Raw genomic sequence first — 18,028 nt, 5'->3', positions numbered from 1 at the left:
TTTTACTGCACATAAGCCTATTACAGTTATTTAAAAAACAACAGAAATCTTCACGGTAGGAAAAAAAAGCAGGATTTTTCTTTTGAAAAATTCTCCATAACTGCACCTTCCTCTGGTTGATTTCCTACGCTGCGCGGTGGCAGGAGCAGGCAAGCTGCCACCGAGACTCCATCTGTTATGCTTGGTGTGCAAAGCATTTCCTGTAACAGTGGAAGCGTCATAAGGCAGAGACTAGCGTTCCCATGCAATGGTGTGCTGTTAGGGTAAACATTAGGAAGTTTAAAAACCCTATTATTTTCAAAGGATGAGAAGAAAGATTAAGTTCTGTAATCTATGAGGTTGGCCATCAGGTGCTTAGCAGTAGGATGGTTACTATTCCTATTATTTTTCTATATTTTTTTTTCCCCAAAAGTTAATTATCTTAATATCTGGTGCAGCTGAAAAGCTGAGACCTAACACCGGGTGTATTACAGTAAAAAGTTACCTTAGGATAAAAGCCAGGCAGTGAGTTGTTGTATCAGAGAGATCTAATCTTTTACTGCTGTTTTAAATAGGAACTGAAGACTAGGTGACTGATGTTTATAAATGGAAATAAATTTCCATAGAGTAAGGAATAACAAGCAAGACAATAAAAGGGGTTAAATGATTATGAAGAAAATTTTGAGAGGGAAAGGATTATTTTCAAATTACAAGGCCTGACATAATGTTAAATTTTACTTTGGATTAGAAATGCCGTGTATACTTCTGTCATCAGGGAATTCAACTGCCAGAATCAAGCAAAGTAGTTTTCCCTACAGGACAAGTAATTTGTATTGAAAATAATATCTTAACTAAACAAAACCTAGTTTTTTCAGGGATCTTCTTCCCAAAAAAGAAAAAAAAACCAAACAAACAAACCACACACACAAAATATTTCACACAGGTCTAAATTCCTTGGGACAATCCAGCAAGAGATGCCCCAAATCTGCCTGAGCAAAATATTCTGCCAGAAACCCCATTTCTATCTCTGCTTTTTATAATATGTTGTGGACTGCAATCACAGTCTTGCTTCAAAGCTAAGACAGCTACAGTATCGAGATACAATCATGACTTGTTCTACAAAACAACGTAAAAATACCTTCTCTTCATGCTTCCTTGAAAATTATAACCAGAAAGGAATTTTTTCTAAAGATTTTACTATTTTTTCCCATCACTCTTGTTGCATATTAACATCCTCCCTCATTTCCCATGTCCTCTGCTCCTCCTTTTTTCCCAGAAGGGAACCAAGTCTCCAAAGTCATTAGCCCATGGAGCACTTAGCATCCCTTATAACCCGCTCCTGTCAACTGCTTACTTGCATTGTCACCACAGCACTTCAAACACCAAGACACGACTGGCAGATACTGGGGAAGACGCAGGGAACCGCTGACATTTTCAACACAGAATTTAGTAGCACATAACTGCCAAATGATGGCCTGCCATTCCTTCTTCAAAAGTACCCCCTCCCTAGCTGTACAACGGTTACAGGAAGGCTTTACACTCAGTCACGTTGGCAGCACTTTCCACCTTACTCTCCTTTTATCCCCGTAAAGCTATGCATTAATGCTCATTAATGGACCCACCTAACTAAAAGTCTGTGCTCGTATTTCAGGGATTTTTCTTTAGCTCTAGTCTGATCCTGTCAACTTCAGTTCCTGTCAGCAGCAGGAGAGCATTGGTGGTACGCAGGGGATGCACCTTGTGGTTCAGCTTCATCCAGTGCAGTGGGGTTCATGTACTCCAAGACCGCTTCACGAAGGAAGCCACAACACAGCAAGTGGGGATGATCAAGAGACTCCCTACAAAAGCTCGCTCCTGATGCAAGCTAACACGCTAAATGCGGTCACACCGTTACCGACGCAATGCAACTCATTTAATCGGCAAAGAATTACACACATTTTTCCCCCCCTATCCAGCTACCTTCCTGTGGGTTAAGTGAACTGAATCCATTCACCCAGAAGCCAGATGGAGCCAGTGCAAGAGAAGCAGCATGAACACATGCAGTAAATTGGGAAAGGGGTTGAAACAGCAGAGAAAGGGAGCCTTCCATTTTTGGTGGCAGCAAGCTGCAATATCAGTGCAATCTACTCTCCAATTTCACCATTAGGACACTGCATGGAGTACTAACTGCTGTTGAAAAAAAAATGTTCAAGCTAGATCTTCACAAATGGATGGTCAATCTTGGAGAGGACGCGGAAGGGTAGAAGTCTGAAATCTACATTCTATATGAATCAACATTTTGATAGGTTTAATAACATTTAAAAAAATCAAATCAAATTAGAATTCTTTAAATATGAAAGAGCGCCATTCCTTCTACATGAACTTAAACTTGTTTTATATCCATTTTTCTGATGAATATGAATTACAGTCTCACATGCAGAATCTAAGCTTGGACTGAGTTTAAATAATAAAGCTATAATACTATAGCTTTCCTCAGAGAAAGTGCTACTATTTCACTAAACTGCCAATGATATTTTGTTAAGCAGTAATGAAAATGTTTTGTATACTGCACTAAAACATTATGAACAATGACTTCACATATTTAGTCTTGGATATGCAAATAAAGAGTAGGTCAAGACATCACTTTAAACCAGGCCTTCCACATGCTGCTGAAAGACCTGTGAAGCTGCTTTTCTTCACTGGGAAAAAGGGGAACAAGAAATTCTCTGTGCACTAATACTTGATTTGTTCTGGGTTTGGTGATGTCCAAAGCTAATGTAAATATGCTCAAACAATTTCTAATAATATAGATAGGGAATGGAGCCATGGAAAAAAAGTTAGAGATCAGAACAATGTCTTAGAAAGAAAGGAGAATACAATGAGGCAAAACTGTTCACTTCTCTTCCTCATCTTCCATCCCAAGGAAAAAGATAAAGAATAAAAGGATAAAAGACAGGGAAAATAAAGCATGCACAAACACAAAGAAACCTATTTAAAAGATAAAAGCTTTAATAACTTGTATTATACAGAATATTCTATGCTTTAGAAAGACAGAGGAAAAACATGACATATACATGCCATACTGATTCGACTGCTCAAAAGCACTGAAAGATGCTCAAGTGATGATAACAACTTAACAATTTATAGCGAGAACAACATTTGGGACAGAAAATGACATAAAGGAGAGAAGACTGAACAAGAGGCACACAGAAGAAAAGACACTGTAGCACTACAACAGACAAAAATAGCATGAAGAGAAGAGGAGTTTGAGGGAAATATTGTCTATTATTTGCTTCATTTTACAGAAGTGTTAACATGAAAATATTATTTGCTTCATTTTACAGAAGTGTTAACATGAAAATATTACAATAAAATAATGCTATAGTACCTGTAAAGCATGCTGCAGATATCATCACTAGAAAACCAAGTGTAGTGTTTAGATTTTGAGGGAAATGAGAAAGTGGTATTTTGACACATGTATTTTTCACTCAAACTAATAAACTCTGGGATATTTTCCAAGCTGTAAATAGGACAGTATTATGAACATCTGACAATGTCTGTGTACGTTAGAGGATTTCACTTCAAACCTTTGGTTATCACTGTTACCACCTACAGGTCATAATGCTGATTCCATTTTGGATCAAGTGTATTCTTCACAGTATCTGTAGAATGGCATTGGCCAGATCCGTCCACCACAACCTTAGCAAATGGATCAGGAAGTCCTAAGAGGAGGAAAAGAAAAAAACTAGCAAATGGATCAGGATGCTTTAAAGTCCTATATCACTGCACTTTTTTTTTTTTTTTTTAAATATTTTATTTGAAGTTGCCTTTTATTCATAAATGAGAGCCATATTTAATGAATGGGAATAACACGACATATTAAGCACAGGTTATTTCACAGATATAGACCAATAAAAAGTCGTGTAAATCAAACACTTTGGGGGGAAAAAGATCTGAACACCTTAATCTTCCTAATTCAGGATCGAGTAAATTCTCAGTATACAAAGCGTTCAGCAAAAGGCAGAGAAAACAGATTTACATTCTTCCTATTTTTAAGATTAATTATAATAGTGATTTCAGTTGTTATTGGTATTACAGGAAAACACCTATAGCAGATTATTCTCGTTTTTGAGCTCCACTTTGTTTTCTGCTAGCTTTCTACTTCATTTTCTGCTAGCTTTCTACTTCATTTTCTGCTAGCTTAGTACCTCAAAAACACTCAACATAGGTCAGCTGATCAACAAAAACCAGCGCAAAGATGGTGCTGGGCTACACTGCTGAGGACGGGAAAGAAGCAGGACCAGAGCAGCCTACAATTAGCTCTACTGCGACTGCTATTCTAACCAACCTATTAACTGACACCAAAAGGGACGGTCCCACCACTAATGCCCCTAGTCATGCGGTCCTGTCCCTTTTTCCCCTCACACTAATTCCTCCCCTCATCTGAGTGCGCAGTGAGTCAGCTGAAGGAACTAAGGTGGTGAAACATTATCCACATTTTCTGTAGCGCAAGTTTTGTACCAGTTCTGCTTGCTGCTTGATTCGTGAGTCACCTGAGGCGAGTGGCTCAAGACAAGCGTCAGACAAAGCATGTGGGGATAAAGGCAAAGCACGCGGGGAAGGGGAGGAACAGGACCTTGTGAGATTTGTGCTTCAGTACAGAAGTGCATCACAGATTTCAAATCTTGAGGGATTTTTTTAGGCATTATTAAACTGTTAAACACCTGAAAACTTGCAATCAGTACAAAAATCCAGATATAAAGCAAGTTTTAGAAGTATCACAAATTACAATATAATTCTGTATCATCCCTTGTTCAAGTTCTTTTCAAAGTTCAGGTCTGATCTTTCGAATTCTTCCCACTCCCATCTGGGAGGCGGCAGGCAGGTGATCTGTGTGTGCATGCCTACGCAGCCAATAACATTCCTTTCTGCCTCCTTCATCCACCTCTTAGCACTTCTTTCAAAACATTATTAAAATTAATTAAAATATAATTTCAGAGTAGGTAAGTATTATGACATGATTATTAATAATTAAGATGTACATCTGTCTGCTGGACAAAAAGTTCTTATATGAAAAACATTTTAATAAATGTGGCACTAATTGAAAAACATGTAATTTGCCTGAGAGCAAATTTGTTTCCCACTCCCATCAAAAACAGAGTGTGCCAGTGTTTTTATTATTATTATGAATCTGTGACGAGTGTCACCTAAGAAAAAATTAGAAGCCCTGAAAAAAAATGGTGTGAAAACATCAAAGCTCCCAGCCCCCTTAATGCAAATATCTTAATGATCATGTGCAAACACTGATGTACAAAACCTGCACAATATTTATCCCATCGAAAAACATATAAAACTTTAACAGCTACTCACGGAAAAAATCCTTTTTCACCAAGTTTTTTGCACACAGTACTGTAAGAAAAACAGAAATACAAAATTAAGTTACTGATTCCCAACTTCAAAAAAGTTACTTTACCTGTCCAGCATTCCAGAAAATCCTGCTCGAAATAAAATGAACGAACATAAACAAATTGTGCTCCTACATCATTTATATTGTCATGTAAAATAATTCCTGAAAGCTGAGCCAGAAGTGTCATCTTTTGGCAATTTACCTTTAGGTAGATTATAGTGGAAGTGATACGGTAGTGGTTTCCTCAGGCAATAGTTTCACATGCAATTTTTAATTTGTTTTCTCAATGGTTTTGCCAACTCTGTGTTTACCTAGTGAGGAAACTGGACCATTTCTAACTAGCTCACCATACGGTGGCACAAACAATTGTGCCAGTAAAATTAGTGGTGTTACACAAGCAGGGTCTTATGTTCAGTTCTACAGACCAGCAAAAGCTTCCTTGACCATAAAAAATAGTGTATTAGGCAGTCCAGGCTTTTCTGTTATCCTGCGTGATAATTAAATAAAAGCTTTTACCTGAAAAACATTTGGGTGGAGTAGACTAACTTCTAACGCCAGTTTTGATGGCTCCAAAGATATGTTTTATTTGTGGAAGCTGATAATTGTTTCAGGCTTTTTTGTTTAAATTAAAAAAGGGAGGAACATTTGCATTTGTCAACTAAAAATATCAAGTGGAAAACAATCTCATATGAGAATAGAGTAAATTTTTATTTTTTTATTATTTTATTTATAAATAAATAAATAAAAGGTCAAAGCGGACAACTTGCATATAAAGATGCCAAGGTACACACAGAAGACTTCTCCTCACAAAATGCACCACTGTTCAACTACATATGCTTATCTATTATCACAGGTTTAGAAAGCAGGAAATATTAGATTCTTCTGTGAAACATTAAAATATGTACTGATAACACAAAAGGATTCTTGGGTATTGAGTGAAAGCATGAATTCCCACAGCTAGTACAAAAAAACAAAAAAGAGGAGGGGGGAAGAGGTATTTGGTTGGAACCAATGCTGCAGAAGACTCCTCAGTATATGATGCCCTTGGATATTTTTTCTATGAGATCGCCAGTGTTTATTACTACCAGGAAACACAAAGACAGAACAGTGCATCCAATAATCGCATCCCACAGACACCACCTAAAACCAAACAAAATTGGTCACGCTTTTCCCCATAGAATAGCCTCAAACTAACCAGATCCTGCAGGGCTACAGATTCCCCAATTTCTTTTATAGTATCTGCCCAAATAAAAGTAAACGGAGGTAGTCCATGAGCACTCTCATGGGGATTTCCATGGTCAGGGTGGAGAAGCACCACACCATGAATATGACTGTGCTAGCATGCAGAACAAGTTACATATTATTCTAAATCAATGGAATTAATGTTTTCCCAATTTTTATGTTCATAAAGATGGTGATTTTAGTGAAACTGCTTTCCACAGAAATTCAGCACTGTAAAATCTAGCTAAAACTCTACTCAGGTCTAATGAGTTTTGGTCCTCCATAAAACAGAAGGGGACACCTATTAATGACTACAGGTAGTCATAAAACAATCCCCTGCACATTGACATATACCACAGGAAAGGTATATATACACTCCCAGCAAAGTTTTAGCATATTAGTTTGATGCAAGGGGGTGCTAATAACAATACTGTTAAACTGAAAAAAAACCCAACCTGGAACCAGGCAATTATTAGTTTGTTTGTTTGTTTTAAAGATGATAAACGTAAAAATATTATTTCTCTCCAGTCAAAGACGGTAATCCTAAAGCAGAGCTCTATTTAAGGGATTTTCACCCAATAATTCCACTGTAAAGAGTCAACAGTAGTAAAATACTAATAGAGCGCCAAACAGTTTAGGTATTTCTGATACCTGGAGTTCAAGCATGTATAGGAAACAGCCTGTCACATCACCATTTGCTCCAGAAAACATTCAAATAAAGTCCTTTGGATGGTGCAATAAAAATCCCCAGTTACTAAAGACTTCCATGTGCCCAGCAATTTAAAGTCTACTCTATCCATACAATTGATAACAACTTAAGACATTTAAAGAAACAGATAATAAGACAAACTTAGAAAAATGCTTCTGCAGTTCCTTAAGATTTTATTACACCAAGAACATCCTCAGCCTGAGTTGTCAGCAGACACCACTCACCCAAGAACTGAAATAAGTTGCTGCTCACCAGCCACCTTTCATCTAGTGGTGAAAAACCGCAAGTAAAATAGCTGCTTATACAGATGGCCACTTTTTAAAATATCTCAAAAAGATATAATTATTTGCACAATTTCACCCATTACAAGAAACGGGAAGTGTCAAGCAAAGCTGAAGGCTTTAAATCCAATAGTTAAGTCAAAATTAATCTATAGCATAGTGAACTATACAGTACGTTCCTAAAATTGTATAATGTCCGAAATAAAAGAGGTTTGACTAATCTTTTCAGAGAGAAATTGCAAGGTTAACTAATTATAAACACTTCTTTTCAAAATATTAAGCAAGCCTGCCAGTGCAATTTAACCAAAGTCTCATTTTTATAAGATTGGGCACACGCACAACATACAGACTAATAACCGTTTCCCCAACAATTAGCCATGAGTGAACAAACTATATTTCTGGCTCAAGATTTCCCTCTCTAGTAACCACATTTAAGGAAACTCAGATGTCAACCCACTCTGGCTTTGTCAGGTTAACAAAACAGGAGAGACACTTAGAAATCTTCCATTAACACCACCCTCTCTGACAGGTATTTCTAGGTGAAAAAGCCCAGGTCCCAGGAGCATCAGCTCAATTCTCAGTGAAACAATCTTCTTCCACGCACAGAGCTCTAATCTAGCTCAGGACTTTTTCTGGACAAAACTTTTCCCACTGGTGGGAAAAGTACCAGAGTTTATGCTCCACTTTTCTAACAGTTTCAACACTGTATTAAAACCTACTCTGAATATTCTGATAACCAACTGATTAATAGTTCCTTGAGAATAAAAACTAAGGAAGTTTGGTTTCCTATGGATTTATGTTTTATGGTTGACTGAAAGCTATAGCTGAGGCTTTTCCCACCGGTAGGGCATTTAGACAGACACTCTCCCACGCAGACTCTCCAGTGGTCTAGCAACACGGGATCTCTCGCTGCAGCTTTTTCCTCTCATTTCAGGTCACTGCTAGGGTCTCCTCTTTATCCAGGCAATGATTCTCATAAAACTCATGGGACTTAATTATCTTTGAGACCTCCATCCTATGTCAAATTTGAGCTAAAGATTCAAAAACCAGAAAGAACCATTGTCAAGGAAAATAAATCTTGCTAAGTGAAGTTAAAATGCTGATGGTTCTGGACCCAAACCACACTGTTATCAGATCTACACAGATCTGCACCATTAATAGATCCTCTAGAGGCACAAGGGCACTGAAGAAGGTTATTTGTACGTGTTTGTTTTAAAACACTTTTTATTAAAATTATTTTTAAACAAAAAAAAGTTAAGCTATTTAAACTTGCACTGAAGGTTCTCAGAAACTAGAATACAAACCAATGCCTGTATATATTGACATTGGTTTGAAAAAAAAAGGGGGGGGAGCATTGTACCATAAGTGCATCATCAAAAGACATTAATGGCTTCTAATACACATATGTAGATAAAGTATTTATTGCAAAGTATCAATGAGTTCGTGGATAGCTATGTTTTGTATTTATTACAGACTTCCTGCGTAGTCTACAGAAAAGAGAGCATTAATATTCCAATATGAAGGAACAATATACGTGCCAAGGCAAACATGCACATCAGTTTTACATACTATATGTTCATTAAATATCTTTTTATCACGCCTTATGATCTCATTCTAACATATGCTAATCAGGTCAGTTCACAGAAACATGAAGAGAGCATAATATAAGCTATCTAGTCTCCTTCCATGACTGCTTTGCTACACATAGTTCTCAAATACTTAAAAATAGGAATTAAGTGAATCGCATTTGCCAGTTTCCTTTTTCTGATTTATTACTCCAGTGACTGACAAAGAATGGTTTACTGAAAAATAATTTAGCTATTGCAAGTAAATGCAAAATATTTAATATCCCCGAAACTCCTGTAGTCTCATTTATGTGTTAGCTATTAAAATTTACATGCAATTATAGAGGGGGATGAAATAATTGGTTGAACTAATAAAAAAATTGAAAGGAACTATGATTATTGAAAATGTGAATTTTATAGAAAGTTAAAGATTTCTCTCATTTTCTGAACTGTTCTTACTCTTTTTGCTAGCTACTGAAGAACTCTCATTACAATTGCTTTTTATTTTGGAATAATTTTTACAGAAATATCAAACTTTTTATGACATAAAACTGTTGTTATGGAAGGTATTCTATGTTATACATTACCACTATTTTATATAAGTATTAAAAAGTATGTTTATTTCAGAATAGTAAGCATATCTGTAACACGTACTTAAACTCCATACTTAAAGGGAAGAAGAATATGAAGAGGAGAGTGCCATTGTAGGAAGCTTGCAATGAAAACAAGTAAAAAGTCGTAAAGATCTATGAGATTTCACAGTATCACCACATCTTAGATGTGATCTAAGCGTCTTCAATGATCCTATTCACCTTCAATGGTTGGATAACAGACCTAGAATGAGTGTTGAGGAAGGCAACAATAAGAAAGAAAATGTTATCTGAATTTAAGGAACTTGGACATTTGAGGGTAGTGACCTTGTATTGAACCCTCACGGGTATTTCCAACCTATATCAAACTGTTTATGCAATCTGTATCAAATTGTTTATAGCCAATTTGTTCATCACATTCCTTCATACCTGCAAAATAGGAGTAATACTACTTTACCTCACAAGTACATTATAGTGTTATGTTACCTGTATGTTTGTACACTCTCATCTATCTGTTATAACGTGTCTCTTGATTTATGACAAATTGCAAGGTTTAAATGTGTTTGTACCCAGCAACGTGAGGTACAAGTACCTCAGGGCTACAGTTGTAGACAATCACAATAGAAATATATTGGTTTTAAAATTTCTGTATTAAAAAATAATATTGCTTAAGCTATCTTCTTAAGTAAATAATTTTTAAATGTGTGTATTGGAGAGACATCAATACTATCAGTGAAAGATACGGGAAGACAGGTAAGAAAATAAAAAGTAATCATAAATGCCCATGGAAGCCAGCTGAAGAAGCAGAAGGAAACACATAATCAACACATTTAAAACTCAGTACGTGACTTAGTAAGAAAACACCCCCCCATCTCACATCAGACATCCATAAGCAACCAGTACTGTGTCAACAGACAGCCCCGAGTTTATAGGGGGAAGAAAAGGACTGGGTCCAAAGCTAAGAGTATGTTTACTAATCTTCTGGCTTTTCACGTGTCATCATCATAAAAGAACTAGTTCAGGCTTCTGAATCCAACCAACAGTTCTAATTCCTGTTGTTTTTTTTCTTTCCTCAAGGGTTTTTCTCCCAGTAAAAGTGCTTGTTCCAGAACATATGTAACACATGGGATAGCGAGGAGGACAGGCTGCCTATCAATTTTTACCACAATAGTTCATTTTGAAGACAAGTCTTTTTTCCCCCTACAGAAACACCATCTTTTAATGAAAGCCATTAGCATTGCTTTTTGTGATCAGATCCCAGTTGTTTGCATGTAATACGCAGTACAATACAATCACTAAAATAAGTCCCAGCTGTAGAAACACAATGCTATGCTGTTGCTAATGTGTGTTGTACTGATAATGAATGGTCGTCTATGCTTTAATCTGAATAAAGCTCCCAACTGCTCTGCCTCTCCTTGCCAAAAATTCCCCTTCCTCCTCCAGACTGTGGTTGCATTCCAATTACACTGCTGATTGGAATGAGCCTGCTTGGGGGAGGGAGAGGGAGGGAGACAAATGAACACACACACACACACGCCCCTCCTCGCCTTCGGATGGCTGCCCCTGGGACCCAGAAATTGTTTGGGGTGTTCGAACCTATGGCTGACACGACGTACTTTTCTCCACGTTGTATAAAACTCTTCATAAATTTATTTATTTATTTTAGAAAAACATTTGCAATGGGCAAACAGCACACCGTGCACAGGTTCCAGCAGGATAGCTCAATACTTTAAACGTTTCTAACAAATTCCTACTGTTTTCTTCCATTGTTGGCACGCTACCGAGAAACTTATATTTTTATGCTTGCATTCCCTCCTTGGACCTGCCTAAATCTCCACATGGGAAGATATAAAACAGGAGGTCTTCAACTATTCATCGAACAAAGAGCTGTAAGTAACGCCATACAGATTTGCAAATACAGCTGTTGAGGTAATAACTTCCTCAATTAAGGTTTTGAAATAAAATTGTTTATCCCAACTACTCACATTAAATTTTATTTTACAATTAATCTCTCTGAGGATTTTTTTTTTAGCTTTCATTTCCTTTCAATTTTCATTTCCTTTGAAAGGTGTTTTTTCTGCAGATGAACAAACTAGGTGACAGAACATGATCATAAACTAAGAATTTACTTTCAGTTAATGAAATTCATGCATTTTAGAAGATTGCTATCGATTATTGTCAAGAAGGGACACACAAAGATAGGTAAAGCTGACAAATATATGTTTTACAGGTGTGTAGGGGTTTTGAGTAAAGAAGGTACTGAAATATTAAATGGATAAGAATGCAGCAGCTGACCATTATTCTAACCACGATCACTGATCAACACGAGCTGGAGGGTTTCGTGTTGCACCTAACAATAAAGAGGGCTGCAGCTGTTCATCTCTCAAATCAGGTCTAGCAATCATATGGATGCAAGGTAGATCAGGAAGCTGAACTGGCTTAACAGAAAACCAACCTTCTGGGGAGATGGATTAGTTTGCCATTGGCTCCAAGAGCCGTGTTGACTTATCCCGCAGTCACGCCATCTGTAGATCTAATGCAAAGGAAGTGGCAGAAGCACATGGCTGCAGAGGAGGGAGGATTAGCCAGACTACCTTTCTGATGGCAACTTGCAGTTGCACTGGAAAAGCGCACTCCATACCTGGGAGTTTTTCAGCTCTAAAAACAAAATACACCCCCCCCATATATTTCATTTTGATGCTGATGGCTAGTTTTTCCTCCTGTCTCTGTTTTGCAGCTCCAGACATTTACTTTCTTTAAAAAAAAAAAAAAAAAAAAAAAGTTAAAAAGCAGATTTTGCCATCAGGATACCAAAATAACTACCTAACACCCTTCAGGTTTTCAGACACACAATCTTAACCTTAAACATTCGGCTGGAGTTTTATTTTCTATTTCCCAAAGCATACCCAGAAGCACAGAATTAAAACACTGAAAAAAGCATTTCTCTTGCAAGTATACACACAACTGCTTTCAGGCTGCTCTATTTTACTTCTTGACAGCTGCTCTTTCTGAGTGTCACAAAGCACTAGAAATTTAGAATAACCTAATGAGCTCTAAACTAGAGTTAGCACAAAACATGTACAAACACAGAGGCTGGCATGCCCTTCTTAAAAAAAAAAAGTTTAATTATTTTCCCCAATACTTTATCTGAAATTCAGTGCTACCCAAATTAAAACTCCAAACACCATCCTCTTCTGGGACCAGTATAGAGGCAGCACACACTGAGATAAAGGTGCCATATGACATGCACAGGGAAGCCCAGTTCACCCGAGGACACTGGACAAGCTGATGCTGATTTCAGACATACTCTGCTCGATTAGATTAAATGTAAATACTCTCCACCATCCCCTAGATCCATGGTTCTGCAGCAGGAAAGAGCTGCAGTGTAGGCAGCGTAAGCACTGCCTTCTGGAGCAGCCAGGTAAACCTCAAACCACCATCCCGAGCTGTTTCATCTAGATATCTTTTTCTGATGTGAATTAGGAAATGCATAACATGATCCCTTCTCCCCCCAGAGCTATGGGAGACAGGACGACTTGGAAGGGATGGTAACTTCTTCAACAGGCACAGCTATCTTACCACGTACACTTACAGTTCATACTGGTAGGAAACTAATTTCCAATTTTCAGAATTATAAACCTAGTTTAAATCCAATGCAAGTTTAGAATCATGTACCAATTCTAACTGTCTTACTAGGAATATGCGTTAGAACGATTCAGAAGTACTAATGAATTTTTAAAGTGCTATTAAATACTAACCTGTCAGGTTGAAAAAAAAAAATATTCAACACTAGTTCTAAGTGACATATAAAAGCATTATTGCTAAACTGATATCCAAACACAAGGTAGACAGCTTTAAAATAAATTCTTTTAAAATACATATTAGGACAACCTTAGTACTAGAAAAGCACTTTCAACAAGAATTTCCTTTAATAATTGTTAAAAGTCTAAATTGTCCCATAAACACATTTCTGCAAGTTCAACTTCAACACAAGCCAGATGCTAAATCCTTAATATACTGCATGTAAAATGAAACCCATTTCAAAGGATCACATGCACCTGCTTATAAGCATTGTCAGTTAGAAATCTGTCTCTCAACAAATCAGAATTATTCCTCTGGGACTAAACAAACAAAACCACAATAACCTGCATTCAAACACCGAACAGCAACATGGATTATCCAGAAGTGAAAAATGTCCTAATAATGCAATATACTTTAAATCACTGTAAAATATGCCAGAAACTAACGTAGTAACAGTACATTTTTCTTTCCAACAGATACACTGTGTTAAATTCTGCCTATAAGAGCAGGTTGTGCTTTAACTGGATTTAGAATTCTAGACCCATATTACTTGCATGTAATATAACTCATGGAGATTAAAATTCAAAATTAAAACATCACACATTTATCATGGAAGAAACGTTAATAAAGATGCATTGCATCACTGAATATAAACAGTTAAGCCAATAAATCATTCATCTCATGCAATAATAAAATTCTGGGGCAGAGTCTCCAAGGCTATTTTAAATTCCCGTAAGGGAGGACGACACGACAGCGACTCAAGACTCCAGCAGTCTGTGCCGGGGATGTCTGAATGACTTGTGGACACGGCCAGATGGAGTCTGCCTAGATTTGCCATGTTTAGACTCCTGTTTTAACATCATGATGTCTACTTCACAGTATTGTTTTACTGTAAACAAAAGGCTTCCCTTTCCACTTCTCCTCCCTTATTCCACTCCAAGCCAAAAGTAAAACAAAACACAACCCCCCCCACACCATTGAATTCTTCCTTCAAGCAACTAATGCATTCACATTTCCTAGATTCATTCAGTGATGGGCTTACTGCCACACACGTCACCAACTCTATTCATGTGTCCAGTTTATTTGATACGCCTGTCAAGAGGTAAAGGAAAGAAATTATGCTGCCGCTTTTGCAATGAAGGTAGCAACCCTCCCCAAGCATTTCAAATCTTACCATGAAGTTTTACAAGTCTCTTTTATGGAGATTCATGTTTGAACCAGTGAAATTGAATACGTAGATGCAAAATCTTAAGTTGTTTTTGTTTTGCCTTTTTTTAGCTATATACCAAATATGCAAATTAAATCTGAATGATACAGGATTAAACCATCCACATCAGGGCTCTGTGTAAACTGTAATCAGGGCTTCAGTCACAGCCTCAAACAGTGAAAAAGAAGCAGAAGTAACACATGGGAAACTTCAAGAAAACAAAGGCTATTGCGAGTATTTGCATTTCCTGGTTTAGTGTGGATGGAGCCTCTCAGACCAGCCAGGATGTTTCTAATGCATAACTTTCATACACTAGAAATTCCACTTCACTTCTCCACCCTACTCCAAAATGGTCTAACTCTCACATCTTGTCCATTTTTCAACATCTGAAAAGCCACTAGTGTACCATGAAGTCATCATAAATACACCACTTACAAAGACTGAATACTATGCTGGTCAGTTGGGGCGGGGGGGAGGAAACAACATAGCTTTAAATTAACAGCTATTAGAAAACTTAAAAAAAAAAAGTCTGCAGTCAAAGATCAATTTTCAGACTAATTTCAAAGTTATCTGTTCTGTTTCTCACAATTGTAGTAAGCATAAAATTGTATTCCAGTAAAAAAATCAGGGTGGGAAACAGAAATTCATGAAAGATGAATGAACCCACCAGTTTTGCTGTTGTATTTGCTGTATGATCCTCTCTATTTTTTTTATTATTTTATCTTCCTGCAGTATTAAAAACATAATTCCCATTAAAAAAACCTTCTAATTTCAAGTAACATTACCAAGATCAACTAATCTCACACCTGCAGAGGTGGTTATTATATGCAATTGTGAGTGAAGTAAACTCTATTACGAGTATTACCTCAATTATCCTAGAAATACAGAAATAAAATAGTATTTAGGAGCTCAAAGAAAAGGGGGTACTCTTATCTCAAACTCTTAAGAATCATTGTGCTAAAATCTTACCTCAATCCTTAAAGACTTGTTTGAAATCCCAGCAGCTAGTTTTTAACCAAGGCCCAGTTTAGACAGAAGTGGTTAGTCCAAAATTATCAACTTGCAAAATACTTAGAGCGCACCGGATTCTTCCTCTGAGGATGGGTAAATAAAAAAGGTAAGACAGAAATGTACCCATATATTTCTCAGCTTGTTTTGATAGGAACAGGGGGTGGGGGGGGGAAAAGCTAACACAAGAAACAAATTATAGCTCTGTTCTGTCTGATGTATTTCATGCACCTCTGAAAACGTGCTGGGGGAAAAACATGCTCACAAGAAGCAGAGCCCTCAGATTTGTTTCACTGCATTAAAACTCTCCACCCTCTGAATGATCTATAGTAGAGGCAACAACAAAAGAAATTCATGATCTAATTACCAACCAGACAAAAATGCCCTGAATTTTAAAAAGGGCTTCAGACAAGAGGCACCTGCAACTAACCCAGACTCCTGCGTATCAGGAACTGTAGATACCAGCAGCTTTCCAGACTGCAGGACCACTGCCATCTCTGTTGGGACGCAGCCACACACTTGATTTAAACAGGAAGTCTCAAAATTCTGTCTCCGCTACAGACACGATCCTAGGGGGACACTGCTACTGCTGGGGCTTTTCTGGGAAGAGGCGGAAGGAAAAGAACCACACACACAAAAAAAAAAGGGGGGGGACACACCAAAAGCATGCACATCATTTACCCTTCATGAGTAATTCTCATGCCACTCCAGCAAAATGCTGTAAATCTTAATTTTATGAACACTAACAAAAGGACTGTCAGCTGCTTTATAAGAAACAATTCCTGAAACACAACAGCAGCTAAGGTGACAACTTTTGTTAGGGGGAAAAAAGTCAATTCCAGCATTTCAAATATATAACTTGAGTAATTTTTAAAAAATCATTCCCTAATAAATAAAACTTAATGAGTTCATGAGGATCATGATTTTGATACTATCACTAGCAAAAATCACTAATTAAGCATCCGCCCTTAATCTAAACTCCTAGTTCAGCAGAATTATGTTTTACCACTACACCTGATGTACTGAAATCATATTACATGGGGGAATACAGATGAGCGATGCACTCTTTACATCCTTCTGCATTATCATCAATATCCACAACTTCAGACATGGATTCTGATCTGTCTCCCTGATAATATGTGGATCCTGCCTCTTCTTCCTTTAATGCAGTTGAAATATTTAAGCACAACATCCCTATATTTACTTTTGGGGGGAAAATTGTTTTTAGTGGAATGCTTAGAACTCTGGAAACTGTCTCTCTCTGGAAATTGACAGTTTGGCTTCTGCCAAAAAAAAAAAAAAAATAGGGTCAGCAGAAAGATGTGTGGACTATATACATACCCTTACCTGGCTACTAAGCTTATCCCTCTGATCACGTAATTCTGTCTCTACCTGCAGAAATGCAATACCCTGTAAGTGGGGAAAACGCCAGCTGCTTAAAGAAAGTACATATGGAAAACCAAGACAATGTCACCATTCATACATTATTAAAATTCTCATGTACCTCAGTCCAGTCTTTTTCCCCCATCAGATAACCATGAAGCCTCATCTCCAGGAGATAATTATATCAACAGACTATACAATTTATAAACTGATTTAGTTAAATTATTGCAGTCCTTTAATATGAACAGATTCAGTTTAGTTTCTCTGTGTAAACAGATGTGTTCTACAGAACAAATCCAAACAGTTTAAGAAGCTGCTGCTGTTAAACAGAGATGAGCTAACTGGATGAGCAATCCTATTTATTTCAACAGAAGTAAAGCAACTTATATTAAAGCCTCGTTTTTCTTGTTTTGCTTTGTTTTTACACAAGTTGCTTAAATTATTTCGTCAAATCAGTACAATTTATATACTACTGTAAGAAATAATATAAAAAGGATTTTAAAGAAACAGAACACCAAGAGATTCAGATGAAATAGCTCGCCAATACGTGAAAATAAAGAATCTTGCCCCAAAAAGCTTACCATGCAATTCAAACTACAACTTCAGAAATCTTTTGGGAAGATGCAATGTTCAAGTGGTGAAAAGACAAGAATTTGTTTTTGAGAAAGAGGAGCACATGATAGAAGATAATAAGCAGTAGAGAGTGAAGACTAAGAAAGATAACGGGAAGCAGGTGAGACGGAAAGGAGGAGTCTAAAGCCGATTACATTAATGTAAAAAGTATAACACTGTGAATCAACACTCCCAGCAGTATAACAAACGAATAAAAATCCAGGAAGGTATTTCCAAGAAGTTAGAGGGTATTTTATTGCTAGGCATCTACAAAGGCAGAACAGCT

The 18,028-nt window shown here is 37.1% G+C and overlaps 1 protein-coding gene across 1 annotated transcript in view; it reads right to left on the bottom strand.

Moving 5' to 3' along the window:
* The window catches only part of SMURF2 (SMAD specific E3 ubiquitin protein ligase 2), a 63,850-nt gene that overhangs the window by 29,799 nt on the left and 16,023 nt on the right, over nucleotides 1-18,028 (bottom strand). Inside the window, exons 2-3 of the mRNA XM_050908588.1 lie at nucleotides 5,329-5,367; nucleotides 3,572-3,680 (exon numbers count right to left, since the gene is read on the bottom strand). Coding sequence (XP_050764545.1) covers nucleotides 3,572-3,680; nucleotides 5,329-5,367 — 148 coding nt within the window. The remainder of the gene's footprint in view (nucleotides 1-3,571; nucleotides 3,681-5,328; nucleotides 5,368-18,028) is intronic.

Source organism: Gymnogyps californianus, chromosome 19 (genome assembly GCF_018139145.2).
Source record: "Gymnogyps californianus isolate 813 chromosome 19, ASM1813914v2, whole genome shotgun sequence".
In the NCBI taxonomy this organism is placed as follows: Eukaryota; Metazoa; Chordata; class Aves; order Accipitriformes; family Cathartidae; genus Gymnogyps; species Gymnogyps californianus.
This window is presented reverse-complemented; position numbering and strand designations above follow the sequence as displayed.